At 44.0% G+C, this 17,960-nt stretch overlaps 2 protein-coding genes and 1 long non-coding RNA gene across 6 annotated transcripts in view; 2 read left to right on the top strand and 1 right to left on the bottom strand.

Moving 5' to 3' along the window:
* On the top strand, positions 1–7,285 carry LOC125024233 (calmodulin-1). Its single transcript, XM_047611980.1, has 6 exons — positions 1–139; positions 4,766–4,796; positions 4,912–5,055; positions 5,157–5,263; positions 5,685–5,820; positions 6,085–7,285. Exons 1-6 carry the CDS (start codon positions 137–139, stop codon positions 6,111–6,113), a joined length of 450 nt encoding a protein of 149 aa, XP_047467936.1. The 5' UTR covers positions 1–136; the 3' UTR covers positions 6,114–7,285.
* ttc7b (tetratricopeptide repeat domain 7B) overlaps positions 6,149–17,960 on the bottom strand; it is a 25,084-nt gene continuing 13,272 nt past the window's right edge. For 2 of the 4 annotated variants that reach the window (XM_047611975.1, XM_047611977.1), the window contains 5 exons: positions 17,257–17,307; positions 14,311–14,451; positions 11,694–11,896; positions 11,030–11,103; positions 6,149–10,899 (listed from right to left, as the gene is read on the bottom strand). In XM_047611975.1, the coding sequence (XP_047467931.1) occupies positions 10,752–10,899; positions 11,030–11,103; positions 11,694–11,896; positions 14,311–14,451; positions 17,257–17,307 (617 nt within the window). In that variant the 3' untranslated portion in view covers positions 6,149–10,751. The remainder of the gene's footprint in view (positions 10,900–11,029; positions 11,104–11,693; positions 11,897–14,310; positions 14,452–17,256; positions 17,308–17,960) is intronic. The other 2 variants (XM_047611976.1, XM_047611979.1) reach the window with 1 other exon arrangement.
* LOC125024234 lies at positions 11,794–14,303 on the top strand. Its single transcript, XR_007114712.1, has 4 exons — positions 11,794–11,934; positions 12,231–12,312; positions 13,406–13,522; positions 13,630–14,303. It is a non-coding gene; the product is annotated as an uncharacterized LOC125024234 (long non-coding RNA).

Raw genomic sequence — 17,960 nt, forward strand, 5'->3', positions numbered from 1 at the left:
TTTCCCTCCCACAGTGCGGAGGAATACAGTGAGCCGTAGAGCGGTGGTTCGCCTCCAGCCTGCCTTGTTCAGGGCCGACCCTCCATTTCCTCTCTCCCCGTAGCCTTAGCAGACCCGCCGCGCCGACTCAACAGATATGGTGAGTATTTACTTGAACGTGGTTTGGGTTATGTTTAGCGTGAAATTAATTTGTGTTGCGTTGACTGCGCACAAGTCGGCGGTGCTTAACCAGCTCCCGGGTAGACGTTTGTGTTGAAGCCGTCGAGTTGGCTCACCGAGCAACATTTACTAGTCTGCTGTTAACTCCGTTAAGCGCCGTAGCCGACGCCTGAGAAGTGAGAAGCTTATCACCGCGGCTTTGTAGCCGTCAGTGAAATTATGTTGACGTATCCTCAAGTTAAAGTGTGCCTACTTGTTACAGGTGGCCACAGCAGACCGTAGTTGCGGCGGTCCTGCAAACGTTAGCATCACAGCTAAAGCCCCGGTTACACCCCAAGTGACTGGTTCTTCCGCTCAGTCACCGACTCGTTGTCTCCTCAGGAGAAGTTAAAATAGTTTCAGCGGCGCGGAGAGCACAGCTCTCAGTGCGGGGTTCGGGTCCCTGCGTCAGATCCCTTTCTATAGGTGAGGTCAGCGAAGAAGAATATTATGAATGAGGGGTTTGTTGGGTGCAGGTGACATATTTACACATCAGCTCCAGCCCTGTCACCTATCAACCTGTCACCCTTCCAGCTTCTAGTGCTTTCATTTTGACGATCAAGAGTTCCAAAGTACAAGATTTAATCTTTGTAAAATCTGCAGCCATAATTAATGAGGTCACATGTGCAGTATTTCTATGCATATCTTGTGTCGTAGAATCAAATTGGAGTATGTCAGTTGCTGTTATCTGATAGATGAACATCTTTTCGCGGTCTGTGGGTTTTTTGGAGGCAGAATGATGCAGTAAGAACTGTCCTAAAGTGTGTTCTGCCTATGTGAACACTGCAAGCAACAGAGGATTATATTATACAGTAATATATTCACAAGATATTCACCTGCCTGTGAGTTCTGGTACAGGGTTGTCTACGTAATTGTTAAATCTGGTTTGTTTGTACATCAATGTAGAATGACAGCTAATTAGAGAGTGTGTGTGTGTGTGTGTGTGTGTGTGTGTGTGTCCCTGGCACTGTTAACGTTATGCACCAGTCATTGTCTGTAGTTTCTAGCTTGCGGAGGTAGTTGCTCACATTCACACATACAGTACCCTGTTGTCAAGTGTTAAATTGACTCAAACTTTGACTGTTGCAGTGTGCTGCAGGCTCCTGGCGTCATTATGCAAGGACTTCCATCTACTTGACTGAATTTCATTAGTTATGTAAATACCATTTTAACAAATTCTGCTGCAACGTCACTTAATCTGATTGCAGTTGGTTATTTTTTTTTTACAGTATTAGTCAGTAGCCTTTGAGACATCATTCTCTTACACAGCTTTGCCAACAACACTTAGTTTTTACAGTCTGCATTCCAGGGATAAAATATTATCTAACAAACACAAATGGTCCCTTGTTTGCAGAAGAGGCCTTAATGCTCCTTTGTTTTGTTTTGTGTGGTGTGTTTGTGTTGTATGGTATTTTGAATCCCTCGACCGGAGTGAGCGAGATCCGTTTTGAATAAGTCGTTTATGGGCGATTTGCCTTCTATATAACATCTGCGTTTGACACCACATGTAGATGTTGAGATTTTCTTCACTGCTGCTCGTAGTGTTTGAATTTAATTACGCCAAAGTCTTTATTTACAAAGTCTTACGTTTTCATAGGAAAAAGTTTAATCAGCTGTGGTTATTTTTAAAAAGGATTTCAAAAATGGTTACACAGGAGTCTCACAGGTTTTTCACAGCTACCTTTAGGATTAGACACCATTAATACAGCTGAGAAAGTTGTTACAGGAAGTAGGCTGAAGTCTTTGAGATTGAGTCATCTCTGCTGTAGTTGTCATACTTCCTTTTGTATTTTTCTGGCTTTTGTTTTTTGGGATTACTTTGGCTCACTGATGTTGAAGTGTGAATCATGTTTTGTCATGAACCTGCTTGAAATGACAATGTGGTGGAAACAAAAAGACAATTGCTGAGTTCTCATGTTCCGCTTTAATCTCAACCATGCACACGGTTCAGCTCCTGCCCATGGGCTCCATAAAAGTATCATCTGCTGTAACAGGAGCTCTATTGCCAGACATTGCATCGCCTTGCGAGGAATTTGGCCTGGATATTAAAAGGGTTAGCAGCTTGTTAAACATCATTAGGTCTCACACATTCAAGGATGCATAGAGATCATTGCCTTATAGTTGCTTTGTAGTGCAAATACCGTGTGTGTGTGAGAGAGAGAAACTCCTCTCCAGATCAGACGAGCTCTAATGCCCCAGAGACAATTTAATTTCTCAGAAGAAAAAAAAAAACGTAACGTGTCGTCTTTCCATTTTATTTCTAAGAAGTAAACATTGCAGGATCTGTAGCACTCATCAAAGATTAGCAGCCTCGTAAACTCCATAATATCTTTTGTATATATCTAGTGTTGTCACAGATAATAAGGAGCACACTTTGTTGAAAGGAAAGCTGTGAGAAGACTGGCAGTCACTGTGATTTGTTCACTTGTGTAATAGTGTTGGCAACAGTATCTTACACTCGTTGTATATCTGGTTTAAATGTATTCTTGTACGGTCTTGCCTGATCTTGTATTAGTGACAGTATGGATTGTGTTTTGCAAGAAGTGTAGTTCCAGTTTGTCTCCTGTGTGCACTTGTGCATTAGGGTCTACTCCTGAGGAGATTAATGCGTCAGCCACAGGAACAGGGAGTGTGTAAACTGGGACCCTGCCCAAGGGGTCTATTTGGTGTGACCCATGATGCTGTCTGGGAGGTCAGATGACCAGCTAACTGATCCTCCCTAGGAGCTGCAACTGTAGCAGTGGGATGACAGGCCACAGATTAGCACATACATGCAGACACACGCAGAACTCTTCTGATCTCCCCTGGTCTGGACACTGTTACTCTCACACACTTTGAATCAATTTTCTTGACACATTTGACTGACCTCCTCTGGCTTGACCTCCTGGCCTCTGCACACACACACGTCCGTCCTTTGTCAAATCATTGGAGGCTCTTCATCTATGTAACTGCTGCAGGAGGTGGACACTTCATCGGTGCATGCGTCTTTATTGCACGTCTGTTGGAGAGACACTCACACCAACACACCAACAAAGGTGCACAGGTAGAGGGTTTCTGTCACGCCCTAGGAGTCAGACGCATGCAGGTTAGGACCATGTCTGGTCACGTATGCTCACAGCGGCTACACACTAATATGGAACGAAAGATTGGCAGCTAGACAGATTTATTGAGGGATGGACAGATCGACAACTAAGCAGGAAAATGTCAACAGAAGGACTAGCTATTCCATCAACTCGTCATCTAGCTCATAGATGAGAGACATTTCTTGTCAGGTCAGTACTGTTCTACTTATCCTTGCTACTCCAGTGGGAAAACGTCTGTCATCTGTCCGGCCATCCACTCTGGAAGGATTGAAAGACAAGTCTTGCAGTTATCCAGTTCATGCTTCCATCTAACTGTCTACTTATCCAGGAGGTCTATAAATGCCGTTTTTTTTTTTTTTTTTTTTTTTTCTCCCACTAATTCAACCAAGACTCAGAGTTGAATACTTTTTCTCATCTGTACAAATGCGTAACTGATCAAGGAGATGGTAAAATCTGTTGGTCTTCTTGGCTTCCTTCTGTCCTTTTTGTCAACCAGGAGCGACAGATAGATGTCTAGCCATTATTTTTTTCATCCACACATTCCTCCCACTTCAACACATAATTCCTGCCCTCGTTGCCACCATTCCCATATAATGCTCCCTAAGAAAGTTGCCGTATACCCACCAGAGGATGAGCCTGTGAGCTCGTCCACTGTCTATGACCTCTTGGACGAACAGCAGCACTACTACAGGGAGCTCCTTCAGCAGCAGGAGAGGAACTACAGAGCCTTCTTACAGATGTTGATGGATTCATCATCCAGCCGCATGGACAACCTGGTCAGAGAGATGCAAGACTTGAGGAACTGTCTGCAGAGAACCAAAGCTGAGCTGGCTGAGATTAAAAAACAGGGCGTGCAGAACAGCAAGCGGGCCGAGTGCCTGGCTGAAGGCTTGGTGATGGTCCGGGGTGCGCTGGATGGACTCAATGTTAAAACGGGAGTAACTGGGGGAGGTGGAGTTGGAAGGGGTGCTGACCTGAAGCAGCACAGAGGAGGTGCTGGATTAAGGCTGGATGGAGGAGGGAGAGGAGGTGGAGGCAGAGACGCAAAAAAAACAGAACCAAAAGCAATGAAATTGGTGGCAGACCTCACAGATATCCACTTTGGTGACATAAAGGTTGGACATAGATACAATGGGTGAACTTTTAATATCACTTTTGAAATGACTTGTGGTTGTGATTGTGCCTCTTGATTTTTGTTAGTTACAGCCATTACAGGCGATACATTAATTTAATGGAGTGTCCTCAAAGCCTGCATCCATTTATTTTATGATGGTTGGCTACCATCTGACTTGGGATTGCAGTGTGATGGCTGTTGCTGATTGGATGTTGGCAAGGCAGTAGGGTTTTTAATATTTATGAAGCAAATGACCCAGTTTAGGACACAGATTAAAATCCATTACTATTTTCATCTCAGCCTTTACCTGAACACTAAGCTTGTTTCAAATTAGAAACATGTATTCATTTTTTCCTCCGCTTGTTTTCAGGCTGACCAACTAACAGAAGAGCAGATTGCTGGTAAGACAACACAAGAAGAACACAGTTTTACAATCTTGAGCAGTAAACATTTTCTGAATGTCCACTGGAATCTACTTCTGTTAATGTTTTCTCTCCTTCAACCCCCCACCCCCAGAATTCAAGGAGGCCTTCTCCCTGTTCGATAAAGACGGAGATGGGACCATCACCACCAAGGAACTGGGCACCGTCATGAGGTCATTGGGTCAAAACCCAACTGAGGCCGAACTCCAGGATATGATCAATGAGGTGGATGCTGATGGTACGCTGTCCCCTCTTGTTAAACTTGACTTTTTTTTTTTTAAGATCTTTTTAACAATAAGTTACCGTATTTATCAACAAGTGTGACGTTGTTTCCACCAGGCAACGGGACCATTGATTTCCCCGAGTTCCTGACGATGATGGCAAGGAAGATGAAGGACACTGACAGTGAGGAGGAGATCAGGGAGGCATTCAGAGTCTTTGATAAGGTAAGATAGGGGTACAGCCCTCTGCATTCTGCGAAGGAAAGATGACGAAATAATTGCTTATAAAAGACAAGTGTGTAGGATTTGCAGTGATCTGTCAGTAGAAATAGAACATAGTTTTCTTTAGTGTATAATAATCGGTTGTTATTAATTGAGAAGCACTGAAGATTCTCGTGCTGTAGAGGAGCTCTGATGGAGATCACACGGCTAGACGCTACTTATCTCTACACTCTTTTGTTGTAATGTTGTGATCGTTGGTGTAACTGATGCAACAATGTCATTGGTGAAATGAATTCAGTTCTCCCAAAGATTCGCAGCAGACTAATAGCCACGTCATATCTCTATTTGATAAGAGACTGAATTTATGTGATGACTGTAGCACTGTGTTTGTGTGTAACTGGTCACATGTTGTGTGTTTGGTCAGGATGGCAACGGGTACATTAGTGCAGCAGAGCTGCGTCATGTGATGACTAACCTGGGAGAGAAGCTGACAGATGAGGAAGTGGACGAGATGATCAGAGAAGCTGACATTGATGGAGACGGGCAGGTCAACTATGAAGGTACATTAGATTAGATTAGTCTCTGTCTAGAGACTAATGACTCACACACACACACACACACCTACCTCAATCATTTTCTGAGTCATTAGTATTACAATTAATGGAATGGGTCAGATAAGTTGAGATGATGAACCACTGCTAATCTAAGCTCTATATATGTGTGTGTGTGTGGTACAGGTGTTCTCTAATGGCTGTTGTCTGAGCAATTATGAATTGTGTTGTTTCACACTGTTCCTGATGATATTTTTTTTTCTCCCCTCACAGAATTTGTTCAGATGATGACCGCCAAATGAACTGGGCTCCCATTACAAAGAATCAGTCAAATGTTTCACTTACCTCTTATTGCAAAAATCTACATTTAATCATACTGTTCTGTATAGACAACTTAAACTGAATGTTGGAAAACTGAAAATCTGTCCATATAAACAAGCTCAAAAAAGGTAAAAGACAAAAAGAAAAAACCTAAATGAATCTGCATGTACTGGCTTGTATCCCCCCTCCCGCCCCTTCCCCCACGCTGAGCTGCCCAATTGGATCTCGACTTGTTAGCAAGCAGCCTCGGAGGCAGCCGGCCGGTTTGGCCGCTGCTCTTCTGCTTCCTGGTTCCATCTGCCTGACTCCATGATGATTATTTGGGCCAGCCTACCGCCTTTCTTCTATGACTTCCTGTTTTCTTTTTTCTGTTCTTCATGCATGCAGCTTTAGATGGGTATCTGTGGTGAGCCCAGTGGCAGAAGGCTGAGGATGGGCCTCGGGTCGGCCTGGGACCCTCGGAGAGGAGGGGGGAGGGGTGGTTGACAGAGGGATGGGAGGGAGTGAACCCGCCGGAAATGACGCAGTTTGCTTGCCTAAATGAAGTCCTTAACGACAGCTATTTTTAAGAAAATACTAAAATGGAATAAACAAGAGCTCATTTTAGATTCTGTGTTTCCGGCATGTCAGGATGCTCACTTTATCCTTTGTGTGTTTACCTTTTTTGAGGGTGAAGCCTGGGTGGGGCAGATTTCAGCCCCTTGGGCAGTTGTTGTGTCCTACACTATTGGAGGGGTCGGGTGGGCTTCAAAGGGGATTATATACAAGTCAGTCTTTGGGGCAGTGTCGGTACCCAGCAGACCAATACTCTGTACCAGTATGAGTGTCGGTTTGCAGAGTTTGAGATTTAATAATCAGCCGTGAACTTGAAAGAGTCAAATCTGAGTCTTCACTGGAGCACGCTCAGGTACAGTCCATTGCCTCAAAGGCTGTTGTGTATGGTTCCACGGGGTAGTTTCAGTTTAGTGGGGGCAGGGTCGGTGCTTTGCAGCATTTCTATCTTGTGTTTGTGTGTGAGTTTGCGTGTGTGCGTGTGGGTGCGGCGAGGCCCGGCCCAGTCCAACTGTTCTGTTCAGTTCAGTTGATCTGCATTCCAAGTTGTACATGCTAGTCTTTACATTTTGTTTTTCCAATAAAATACCATGAACTAAGAGTTCGCCATGTGTGTTTATTTGAAAACAAGCTGACGTGAGAGACACATCATCACAGGATTAACCTTAGGTACTAGTGGCCAAATATGTAAGAACATAAAAAGACTGTAAAGGTTGAAACTTTTCAGTCTTTCACACAGATGAGAACTTGTAGTAGCAGCTCAGTGATTGTATCGTATGGGAGATTTAACACTATCTCTTTAAACCAATCTTCTTCCCTTGTTCATATAATTATCTAGAAAGCAGCTGTGACAAAACCAGAAACGAAGGCGCTCGCCAAAGGCTGAGAGGATGATGAAAATAGAAGTCAAGCCGACACGTGCGCACCGGCGTCTCTTTACTGATGCAATTATACAATTATTGTGCGTTTGTGGAGGGGCGTCGCAAGGACTTCTCCACATTGTCGACAACGTCTGTCTGCAGATGAGGAGGTGTTGCTAGGCAACGGAGCCAGGCACGGGATGGATGCAGGGGAGGGAGCCGAAAACAGTGGGAGTTGAAGGAGAGAGAAAAGGAAGACAGTGGGGAGGTGGGGGGTAACGGAGAGGTAGAAAGACAATAATAGAATCCTGGGACTTGAATGAGGGATGAAAACGAAGACTGGTGGAGGATTCGCTGCATCTCATGAAATGTTTTCTTATTTCATCTGTAATTAGAAGCTGTGAGCTTCAACAAGCAATATCCGTTTACAAGTACTTAAAAGCAATACTCTGTAGGATATATAGCGTCGGGGTGCTGATTGTGATTGATGAGAAGGAAGAGGGGAAAGATGGAGTGTAGGAGGTGTTAGATGTATCCATGTATCACACTTTTTAGCTGGAGTTATGTAACTGTCTGAATGTATTAATACATCTTGCTGCTCTCTGCTTGCTATTAGTGAACTGCCACTCCAACGTGCACAAGATTCTCCCTCTCCATCCTGAGACTTATCACACACACACACACAGCCTGGCTCCAGATTTGCACTCACATAAATATTTCAGCTTTTCACCTGCGAGCCTGAAGAATGGAGGGAACGCGTGCTGGCCCTGACATCATAAAGACTAGACGTCCTCCATCCAGTTTTTCATCTGGCGTTTTCAAGGCGCACAAACATTGTGAATTTGAAGTCGTCCCGACGGGTGTTACAGTAGGAGGCTAGTTAGGAAATTAAAAAGTGTGTTAGTATTATGTTATCATATATGCAATCACTGCAAAGAATGGTTATATTGACTTGATTATTACAGTGACTGTCCAATAAACACAGTTTTCCTTTTTCAAATCACACCGATGGGTCAAGTGAGTAACGCTGACATCATGCCATCCCCTCAAGTCAGTCAGTGAGTGGGCTACGTGACATTTTGTCCTCAAAGCCCATGTGTTACAAGACTCTGACAAGGGTGCATGTGGCACAGAGGTTAATACGTGGGGGCAGGATACAACAGCACACCTTCACACGTCTAGTGGAGTCCATGTCTCTAACGGTCAGTGACACCAAAAGGCAACAATATGAGGCAGGTGGTCATTATGTTATGGCTGATTGGTGTATGAACACCTGTTTTCGGTATCTGTTATGAAACACTTTAGTGATAAACCCTCTCCGAGATGTTCTTCCAAGGGACCAAAATAAAACCTTACACAGGTTCAGCAGCCATAAGAAATGGACGACGGCGTCCTCTGAAATGCATCAACACTTGAAAGTGTGGGGTCGTATCCTTAGAGCAGCGAAGGCCCCGCGTTTGTTTCTGGGCCCGAGCGGTGACCTTTCTGAGAGATTAACTGTTAGTGACACCTGAGAGTCCAGCGGGGTCCTCGGTGGCTTCCCGACACTCCGGGACAAAACCTGTCAGCGCTGTAATCCTCTGATACAAAACACACACACAAAGAAGGATCCACCCCGCGCACTGACAGACACACACCCGAGAAAGTAACACACACCGCTGGCCCGGAGGTCACAGCCCGGGGGGAATACCACACACACAGAAACACTAAGCCTGAAAGCAAATATTTTTCTCAGCGCATGAGAGGAGAAACCGGGGGGATGCTTTCAGTGGATCGAATGCAACAAATAACCCAGAGTCCCTCCTCATTTTTAGACACTTTTATTATCTTGGTCATTATTATCATTCTAATTTCAGTCATTCATGTACAGCACAAAGGACTCCCCGACTCACGTCAGCTCATCCTTTCATTCCCCCGACAGCATCTCAGTGACTCTCCAGAAAATAGAATTATAATTTACTCTCTAAAATAATAATAATAATAGTACACTTGGAACAATCAAATATACAACGATAATTCTTTGTATTTATAATCAAATGAAAAATAAAACTATATTCATCTGGTTGTGACAGCACGCAAAGACAACACAATCACCCGGGGTGCGTTTACAGAGACAGAAAATCTGATCTTTGAGTAAATGTAACAGACGTGTTTGTGATTAAAAGTGGACTCAAACATTTCACAGGTGGCACTGACTTCAGACTCAAGGGTCTGTTCCTTTCATTTCAACCGCTGCCACTGGTTAAAATACTGCACATATTAAGAAAAAGACCAAACATCAGGGTAATATGGTTAAACAAAATTTAAAAAAAAGAGGGGGCATATAAGGTTGGCATATGAAAATAAATGTGCTTCAGTTTAAAGACACCCGCGGCTTCGACGCGACCTCCCACGGATGAGATTTTCTGTGTGTGAATGCACCTGGTGTTTTGGCATTGAGACTGACTGACTGATTGATTCCTCGGTGACCTGCTGGTCACGTCTGCCGACGCCTCAGCGGATTCTCAAAGACCTGGCTGTCCGCAGCCAGCTATACAGTAACGGTGATCCTCTACATATGAACAGCAACAAGTGAATGCGCGTGATGCATCTGAGTAAATAACATATTTGGCATTCAAAGAAAACATCAATAAACATATTTTTTTCCCATAACAATTTTCCATTTCTGTAAGATTTTCTAGATGTGTGTGTGTGTGTGTCGGTACTTTTGGACAAAGTAACGTAAACAAAATCTCTCAAATGTGACACCAGAGTAGTGAATCGAACTGAATCCTATTTACACCTTTGAACAGGACTAGACAACGAGCGCACGCAGCATACTGGAAACCACACACGGCTGAGTGGAAACATGTTGGCACACATACACGGACGTGGGTGCACATGCACGGACACACACAGGCACTCAGGAAGTGCAGACTGACACGAAACGTATCGGCACACGGACTCGCACCCTCACACGCGCACGCCCAAGAACACGCCCGTGTGCCACAGCCACGGCAAGGCATTGTGGGAAAGGAGGGTGGGCAAAGGGAAGCATCTGCTTATTTGTACGTATATACAAAGTGTGTGTGTGTGTGTGTGTGTGTCTGCAGGTATGGCAGTACGACTTTGTGCAGGTGTGTGCGGTTGGCATGCAGGCATGCGGTGTGTGGATGCAGGTCCATCATTTGTGCCACTGTGCTACAGTACTGAGAGGCTGCGTGTGTCTCATAGTGCTCTGGGGATGATGGTGAAGGGCAGGATGGGGCTGCTGGCCTCCAGCTCCAAGGCCGTGAGGAAGCACTCGGTGGCGGCGGCGGAGTTTCCCTGAGCCTGCAGCACCTCGCCCAGACTGTTCCACACGTCATGAGCCGTGCTGAGGGGAGGAGAGGAGAGGAGAGGAGGAGGGTGAGCAGAAGAGGACAAAAAGGAGTGAGGTTGAGATAGAGGAGAACTGGAAAGAGAAAAGTGGCACAAAGAAGTAGAGAACGTCTCCCTACACCCACCTGTTGACCTGAACAGCATCTCTCAGGACCTTCTCAGACAGACTGTAGCGCTGCAGCTGGTGGAGAATCAGACCCTGTGGAGGAGGAGGGGCAGGAACAGGCTGCTGTTAGAGGACTTCTAATGGCAAGGACACTTCATCTTCCTCTTTAAAATGATGCATCCATCAATTATCTGCATTCTCTGTTACTCGTTTTCATTTTAAGTGTAACTCATATTCTCAATTTCTTCTAAACCCGAGGTTACAAATGAGGCCGCAGAGACTAAGTGACAATACCAGCTACGACTTTAATAAATTGCAAGAAACTAAAATGAAGGAGCATTTTTAACAAAAGGAGAAACGTATTTATTGTAAATAAGGTTATATGAGTGATTTATGATTTCATCAGTACAGTTTAAAATGCATCCACAGCCTTCTGGGTCTGGTCTGAGGTTTCAGTGTTTCACTTTAATGCTAACTGGTTGACGGTGGCTGTGAGACTGAGCCATTAGGGGGGAAAAAAAAGAAAAGAGGAAGACATTATTCCCCATCTTCAGCGAAGGTCTAAAAGGGACGTCCCAGAGGACTCTGGCTGATTACACACAACAACACACAACCCCCCAGGCTGTACATGCTGTTCTAAAGGGCCCAAACACCAGGGCAGAGCATGTGAATGAGTGTATTACCAGTCTCTGCATGGTCTTCACATGGGTCGGGTTGATGGACAGGGCCTCCTCGTACCAGCGCTTGGCTTCGTCTATGTTGCCCCTCAGCTCGGCTATCTGACCCCTCATGTACAGAACGTTATGGGACGTGGGGAAGAGGTTGGAGGCTTCCTGTGTGCAGGCGGTGGCCTCGGCGGGCTTGGACATGCCGATGTACACCTCAGCTGTTTGCAGGCGGGACAGGAGGGAGAGACTGTTAACTGTGAGTAAACAGCCTAAAACTGCGTGAGCCGTTTTGATTTGATAAAAATCAGCATGTTTATTGACTCAGATGATAACTAGACAATGAGGCAATGGTCAATGCAACAGGCTGCTCCTAGCTGATAAAATTAAAGTGCACTTGACTCTTATTTGAAGCTGACTATATAAGATGTCTCTCATGATGTCACTTATATGCCTATGCTGGCGTCTTTTATTATTTATAAATGGTCTGTGTCCACTGAAATGTCCTCTCTAGTTATCATATGTCTTCCTCCCTGTATGTGTCTCATTCACCAGAAACCTCCAGGGCAGAAAAAAGAAGTCAACGTGAAATGCTCAACAACTGCAGTTCTTCAAATGGCCACCGGAGGCTCCAAAAGTGAGTCAGTTCCCATATACCTCCATGTTACAACTTTACTGCAGAAATAAACGTTTTTATAGTCTGGTATAAAAACGGTTTGGTCGCACCTCTTTGATTGTGTAACGCTCTAGTAAAGAAAAAAGGCTATTTAGGACATATCCAAAGTTAATTAAACGCTATTCATGAGCATTTTGGAGCTCTATCATAAAAGTCACATTCACTAAGTGCTATTGTTCTTAAGTGATCTAAGTTTGCACAGAAATAAGAAGTTGTTCTGTCTCATCTGCAGTCCTGCTCCACCTCTCTAGAAGTCAGGTGGTGTCAGACACTTCTAAGACAGCAGCAGTGAAAAGCTCTTTTGGTAACTAAGGGCGGTGCCACTGTGAGTTCTTTACATACAGTCAGTGGTTTTTACAGGAGTCACAAAAATAAGCGGTCACAAACAGCACTCGGCCGGCCCTTTCACGGAGACAGCGAGGCCACATTTCCTTTGAAGGCCGTCCTGATGCAGGTAACATTGGTAAAGTTCTTAAACTGAATCATGACCATTAGATATGTAGCTGCCGTCTAGACGAATCCCAACGCTGAGGTAACAAACACAAAGCAAAAACGACTAAAGGAACGCACACTTTCATTTTTCACCCTCAAATGGCACCAACGAGGAAAGAATTTTGTACGTGAAGGTCATCTAATGCTTTCATTGTGTCGCTGTGATGAAGACAGAACGGTACGGGCAGCGCATGAGGCAGACAGGAAATGAGTTTGAACTGTCCGTACGTCTGTCTGTCCTCTGATGCTTGATTACATTAGCTGAGTCGCCAAGCTGGAAATGACCACCTCTGACAGGAAGCAGCTGGAGAGATAAACAAGAAGCACAAACTACCTCTGTCCGAGTGTGTGTGTGTGCGTGTGTTCGTGCACTGTTTGCATCTGTTTACGTGTACTCCTCCTCGGCCTGTTTATGATTTGGTCGGCTGCCGATGCCGAGACGAGGATCAGAGCTCCAGAGCACCAAGAGGGAAATCTAATATCTAATACATATCCAATCAAAGTGCGCTGCGAGCTAATGCCAGCACACTCACCATGACCTCACGTCTGTTTGTTTGATGAGGTCCGTGCTGGGAGGAGGAGCACGTGTGGCAGAACGAGAAGAAAAGGCCGAAGCTTCAACATACAATCACATGTGAGATCACATTTCTGCACTTAACGGCAATTCAGAGCCAATAACGTAAGTGTGAAATGATGTCCTCTGATTAAATACACCAGGAATAACCTGACAAAAGTAGACCTCATCCTGAGTGAAAAAAAAGGTGTTATTTTTTTTTTTCTGTACAGGAAACCGTCTGTGTGACCTCTACAGCTCAAGTGTTTGCTCGTTAGTGTTGACGTGTCAGTTTGTCCTCTTCATTTTTTATTGAAAGCGTTTCTTATTCCTGAACATGTCTAACTATCCGGTATTTGAAGCACTCAGAGGGTCTAAAGCAGGGGTGTCAAACTCACTTTGGTTCAGGGGCCACATTCATTCAGCCACATTCACCAGTAACACAATAGCACATTAACCTATGAATAACGACAGCTCCAAAGGTTTCCCTTCTGAATAGTAGCAGTTCTTGGTGTCAGTGTCATGTCGTGTCCACAACTCTTACAAAAAATGTGTGAAACCTAGAACAGCGGTTAAATGCCACCGTCTGTTTTTAGCCTATGGGGGGGGTATGTTTCACACCTCTGGTTTAAAGAGATGACAACATCCTGTTTTTGACTTCTTCAAGTATTTATGTATATTTTGAAACACAAATATCCCTCAGATTTACATGAGGTGGAGGTCTGACCCCCGAGGTTTGTACTGTAAATGAACCCCACCGACGATATCGTTTGCTGACCTCCAGCTAACACACGCCTAGACAGTACAAGTCAGGAAGCGCTATCGTCACCTCACCTCACCTCTCTCTCTCTCTCTGCAAATGCTATTTTAAAAAGTGCTAATACAGTTACATATAAAAATGCGTGCAAGCTCACCTGCATGTAACCAGATCTGGGCCAGGGTCATCCAAGGGTGCAGGGGTCCATGTTTGGGGGCGCTGCTCTGCAGGGAGGAGGCTACCTCGGACAGAGCCTGCTCCACCCGGCTGGCTGCTATGGACGTAGCGTGCACCGAACCTGGAGAAGAAAGAATGTCACTGTGACACGCTGCACGTCTGTGATTCACCGTCTCACTACTCCAGCAGCGTTAGGCAGCCTCGCGCCACAATGCAGGGCTTTAATTCAACCGAACGCAACAGCCGAGCTCACTGATCAGCCCAACTTCAGACAGAGAGTGGGACACTATCAGTGAACTCTTCGGTTTGTGTTTGGTCGCAGTGAAAAGTCACACATTGGTGCATTGGTTGAAGCCTTTAATGAGTCCACACCATTCCACACGCAGCGTTATAGCGCAGTTTTACATGACTCCTGCACCAACATGCATAAACTGCACCACTCGGCTCATTAGTTGCTAAAACAAGTGCTGCTGTGATATTTTGTCTCCCCATTTAAATTGTTATTACAGGGATGCAAAATGGCCAATGCAGATGTAATCCACATCTGTGAAAGCAAAACACAACGTGATAAGTATTTATGACTTACTTATCACATGCGGTCATACATACTGTTTTAGTTAAAGCGAAGTGACTCAGATGAAGACACCAGTGTATTCCAGCTCTATGGCGCTCTTCGGTTCCTCATGAATTAAGACAGAGACAGTCGACGTGTTCGAAATATAAACACATTCATATGCGATCACAATCTGCGACTGTTTTTATACTGACTGAGCAACAATGATTTAATCCCCCATTAATCTGTTGTATGTGTACAATTCCTATATTCTGTTTAGAACATAATAAACCACATTTTCTGTTTTCTCTCATTTTATAGGTGGTCGATGTTTATTGAAATGTCAGTTTAAACGCCGTGACTTCATTTTATCCTTGAACTTACTTCGTTTCATTGAATTATCTTGTCAATTACAGCTCGGGGGGATTGAATTACATAAAAATATGCTTTTTATATCCATAAACGTGGTTAAAATGGCCGCTAAATGGAATAAAAGCTTTACTCTTGTGAAAGGAAGGTTTCCCGTCCCCTTCTCTTATTAATCCGGCTTCCCCCGATCCGTGCCACTTCCTCTCCGCTACACTGACATAAACTGTGTTTGTGTCTTCAGAGAGGGAAACCACCCATGTGAAAAAGATGACTGAGATAACGATAAAAGCAGGTTTGAAAATGGAAGCTTAGTGATAGAGAGCAAGAGGGGAAGAGCGCGTTGCTGATAAGTGGATTTGGAGAAACGGCGAGAGGATGCATTTGAAGTGGAGAATCCCGTTTGGAAGGGCTGTTTAATTTGAGAAAGCATTTGTTAGAAGCTGCCATGCAGCAGCCCAGCCTAGTACAGCACATTCAAAGACGTCATGTCAAGGCAGAGCCTCTCATATTGTTTCCTAGATTAACCTCACATTGATGAAACTCACCTCCTCTACTTTCCCGAGTGCAATTCTCTAATCACGCACTGTAATGCCTAAACTTTACACAGGCAATAAATCCTTGACAGTGAAAGAATAAAAGCAGTTGGTTGGTAAAGGAGGAACTGAAGGGTAACCGAATGGATTTGCTTTTACTCGTGCCATTTTGTGCCTGTAATACGCATTGTAATCCACGTACTGCACGGAAACAAAGAACCAGAGGGAGAACATTTATCTTTAAATTCATTAAATCCTTGTTTTTTTTCTTTAACATAACATTCATAAATTTGCCAAGGGAGCTCCTGGAGTGATTTGTGCCTCAAATGTTCACAATTCACACAGGAACATGCGCTAAAGCTGTTCACTGAATTAAAGGAATACGTTGACTTACAGGGACCGAAGCAAACAGTCAAAAGACAACACTACAAAAGACTAAGAGTAACACTTAGGTTCATGCACATATGTTTCATGCTTTTTCTTATTATTTTAGTAAACTAGCTACAGTTTTATGATGATATAAACTTATAGCTGCAGTGGAATCACAAAGGAGGAAACGTTTTCCTTTGTGATGTCCACACGTTGCAGATTTCAGGCAGTAAATACCTTTAAATTAAAGCTGCACTTTAAGTTCATATTCATCACATAGTCCTGCAGTGGATGTGTGTGGTCAGCGCTAACGTTTAGACGGGTGCTACGTCACATGAATGTTTCCCAGGAGAACACTGCTGTAATGGGATGATCAATATTACTGACTTCACCTAGATTTAATGTTGTGGCTGATCGGTGCATAGAACTAACTGTACAGTTACTTTATGTGTATAAATAGCAGTAAACCAACTACAGCTGACACTGCTCCTCTGTTATTATAGGGTAGTATCATAGGGCCTCTCATCGTAAGATTATCTTGTGCAAAATTTCTTGCCTTTTGTTTCATTCATTCTCCTTTTCAGATTTTCCACAGTGGGTTATTAGATTTATATCTATTATGGTGGTTTGGTGAAGTTACTGCAGGCGTCCTTTGTGGTGTCACTCTTCTCTCTTTTGCTTTACTGAGAAGAATAAACATGGCTGACATGACAACTCAGTCTACCCTTTGGTCCACAGTGCGCACAAAAACGACACCTTCTTCTTGTATTGTGCTATGAAACAACAGGAACAATGTCCCGCTAAAGCTGAAGTCGTTTCCTCAGCACTTCAATGTGACAGCATGAGAATAAGGTGTAGGCACAATACTCCGATCTCCCGCTAAGTCGCTGTATTCCTTTAAATCATACGCCAGCAGCACGATAAAAATACCCTCTGGCTGTGGACGTTGAAGCAGAAGATACATGCACATATTTTGTCTGAACGGATATCGCGCATATATCTGAACCTCACTCGGAAAAAAAGGAAGGTCAGCAGGGATCAGAGGACGGACAGAAAATGGATGGAAAAATGAAGGTCAGATGGAGGTTAGATGGCTACTTACAAACAGAAAACATGGAGGAAAAACCAAGAGTGTTAGCGTCATGAAGGCCGCCTTGAGAAAACGGAAGGATGGGAAAGAAAAACAGAAAGACGACTGTTAATGATCGGAAGAGACAGAAGAAATAACCAAATCATTAGGACAGAAAAAGAGCACCGATCCCGACACGGTGGACTGTACAGCACAGAATTCTTCTTTCTGATTTTACCTACTAGAATATTTATTACCAGCAGAAGTCATGAAGTCGAATTAACCGAAAGCACAAAAGAGGTTCACTTTTCTTCATTTCAGAATGAGGTAGAGCGCAGAGGAACATTATATTTATTTTGCACTTCAGGAGAGCGAGATTTAAGTCAGAGATGAGCCCACATGTCTCAGAGAGATTCTCAAGTTACGAAAGTAAACACAAAACGTCCTCGCTGGTGTACGTAGAGCGCGAATACAAAAGAAAAGTCAAAGCTTCAGTAGCTGTGATCGTAGCGATGAATTTAGAGACGCGCTTTTAAATAATGTTACTGCTCTGACTATCTGCAAAACAATATATTCTTAGGAGGTGATGGTGAACTAAATAAGAGCCATTATTATTTTCCAGCACGAACATCATTAGCAGAAGAGATGGTAACATAGAAATTGAGACAAATGAGCGTTGGGCTGAAATGAAAACACTCACAGAGAGAGATGCAAAATAATAACACAATACAAACAAC

The sequence above is a fragment of the Mugil cephalus genome, chromosome 17 (genome assembly GCF_022458985.1).
Source record: "Mugil cephalus isolate CIBA_MC_2020 chromosome 17, CIBA_Mcephalus_1.1, whole genome shotgun sequence".
Taxonomy (NCBI): domain Eukaryota; kingdom Metazoa; phylum Chordata; class Actinopteri; order Mugiliformes; family Mugilidae; genus Mugil; species Mugil cephalus.

Bases quoted from the DNA above. Each gene is read 5' to 3' on its own strand.
- LOC125024233 (XM_047611980.1), top strand. The intron at 4,797-4,911 runs GTAAGACAACAC...CCCCACCCCCAG, and splicing joins AACAGAAGAGCAGATTGCTG to AATTCAAGGAGGCCTTCTCC. The intron at 5,821-6,084 runs GTACATTAGATT...CTCCCCTCACAG, and splicing joins CGGGCAGGTCAACTATGAAG to AATTTGTTCAGATGATGACC.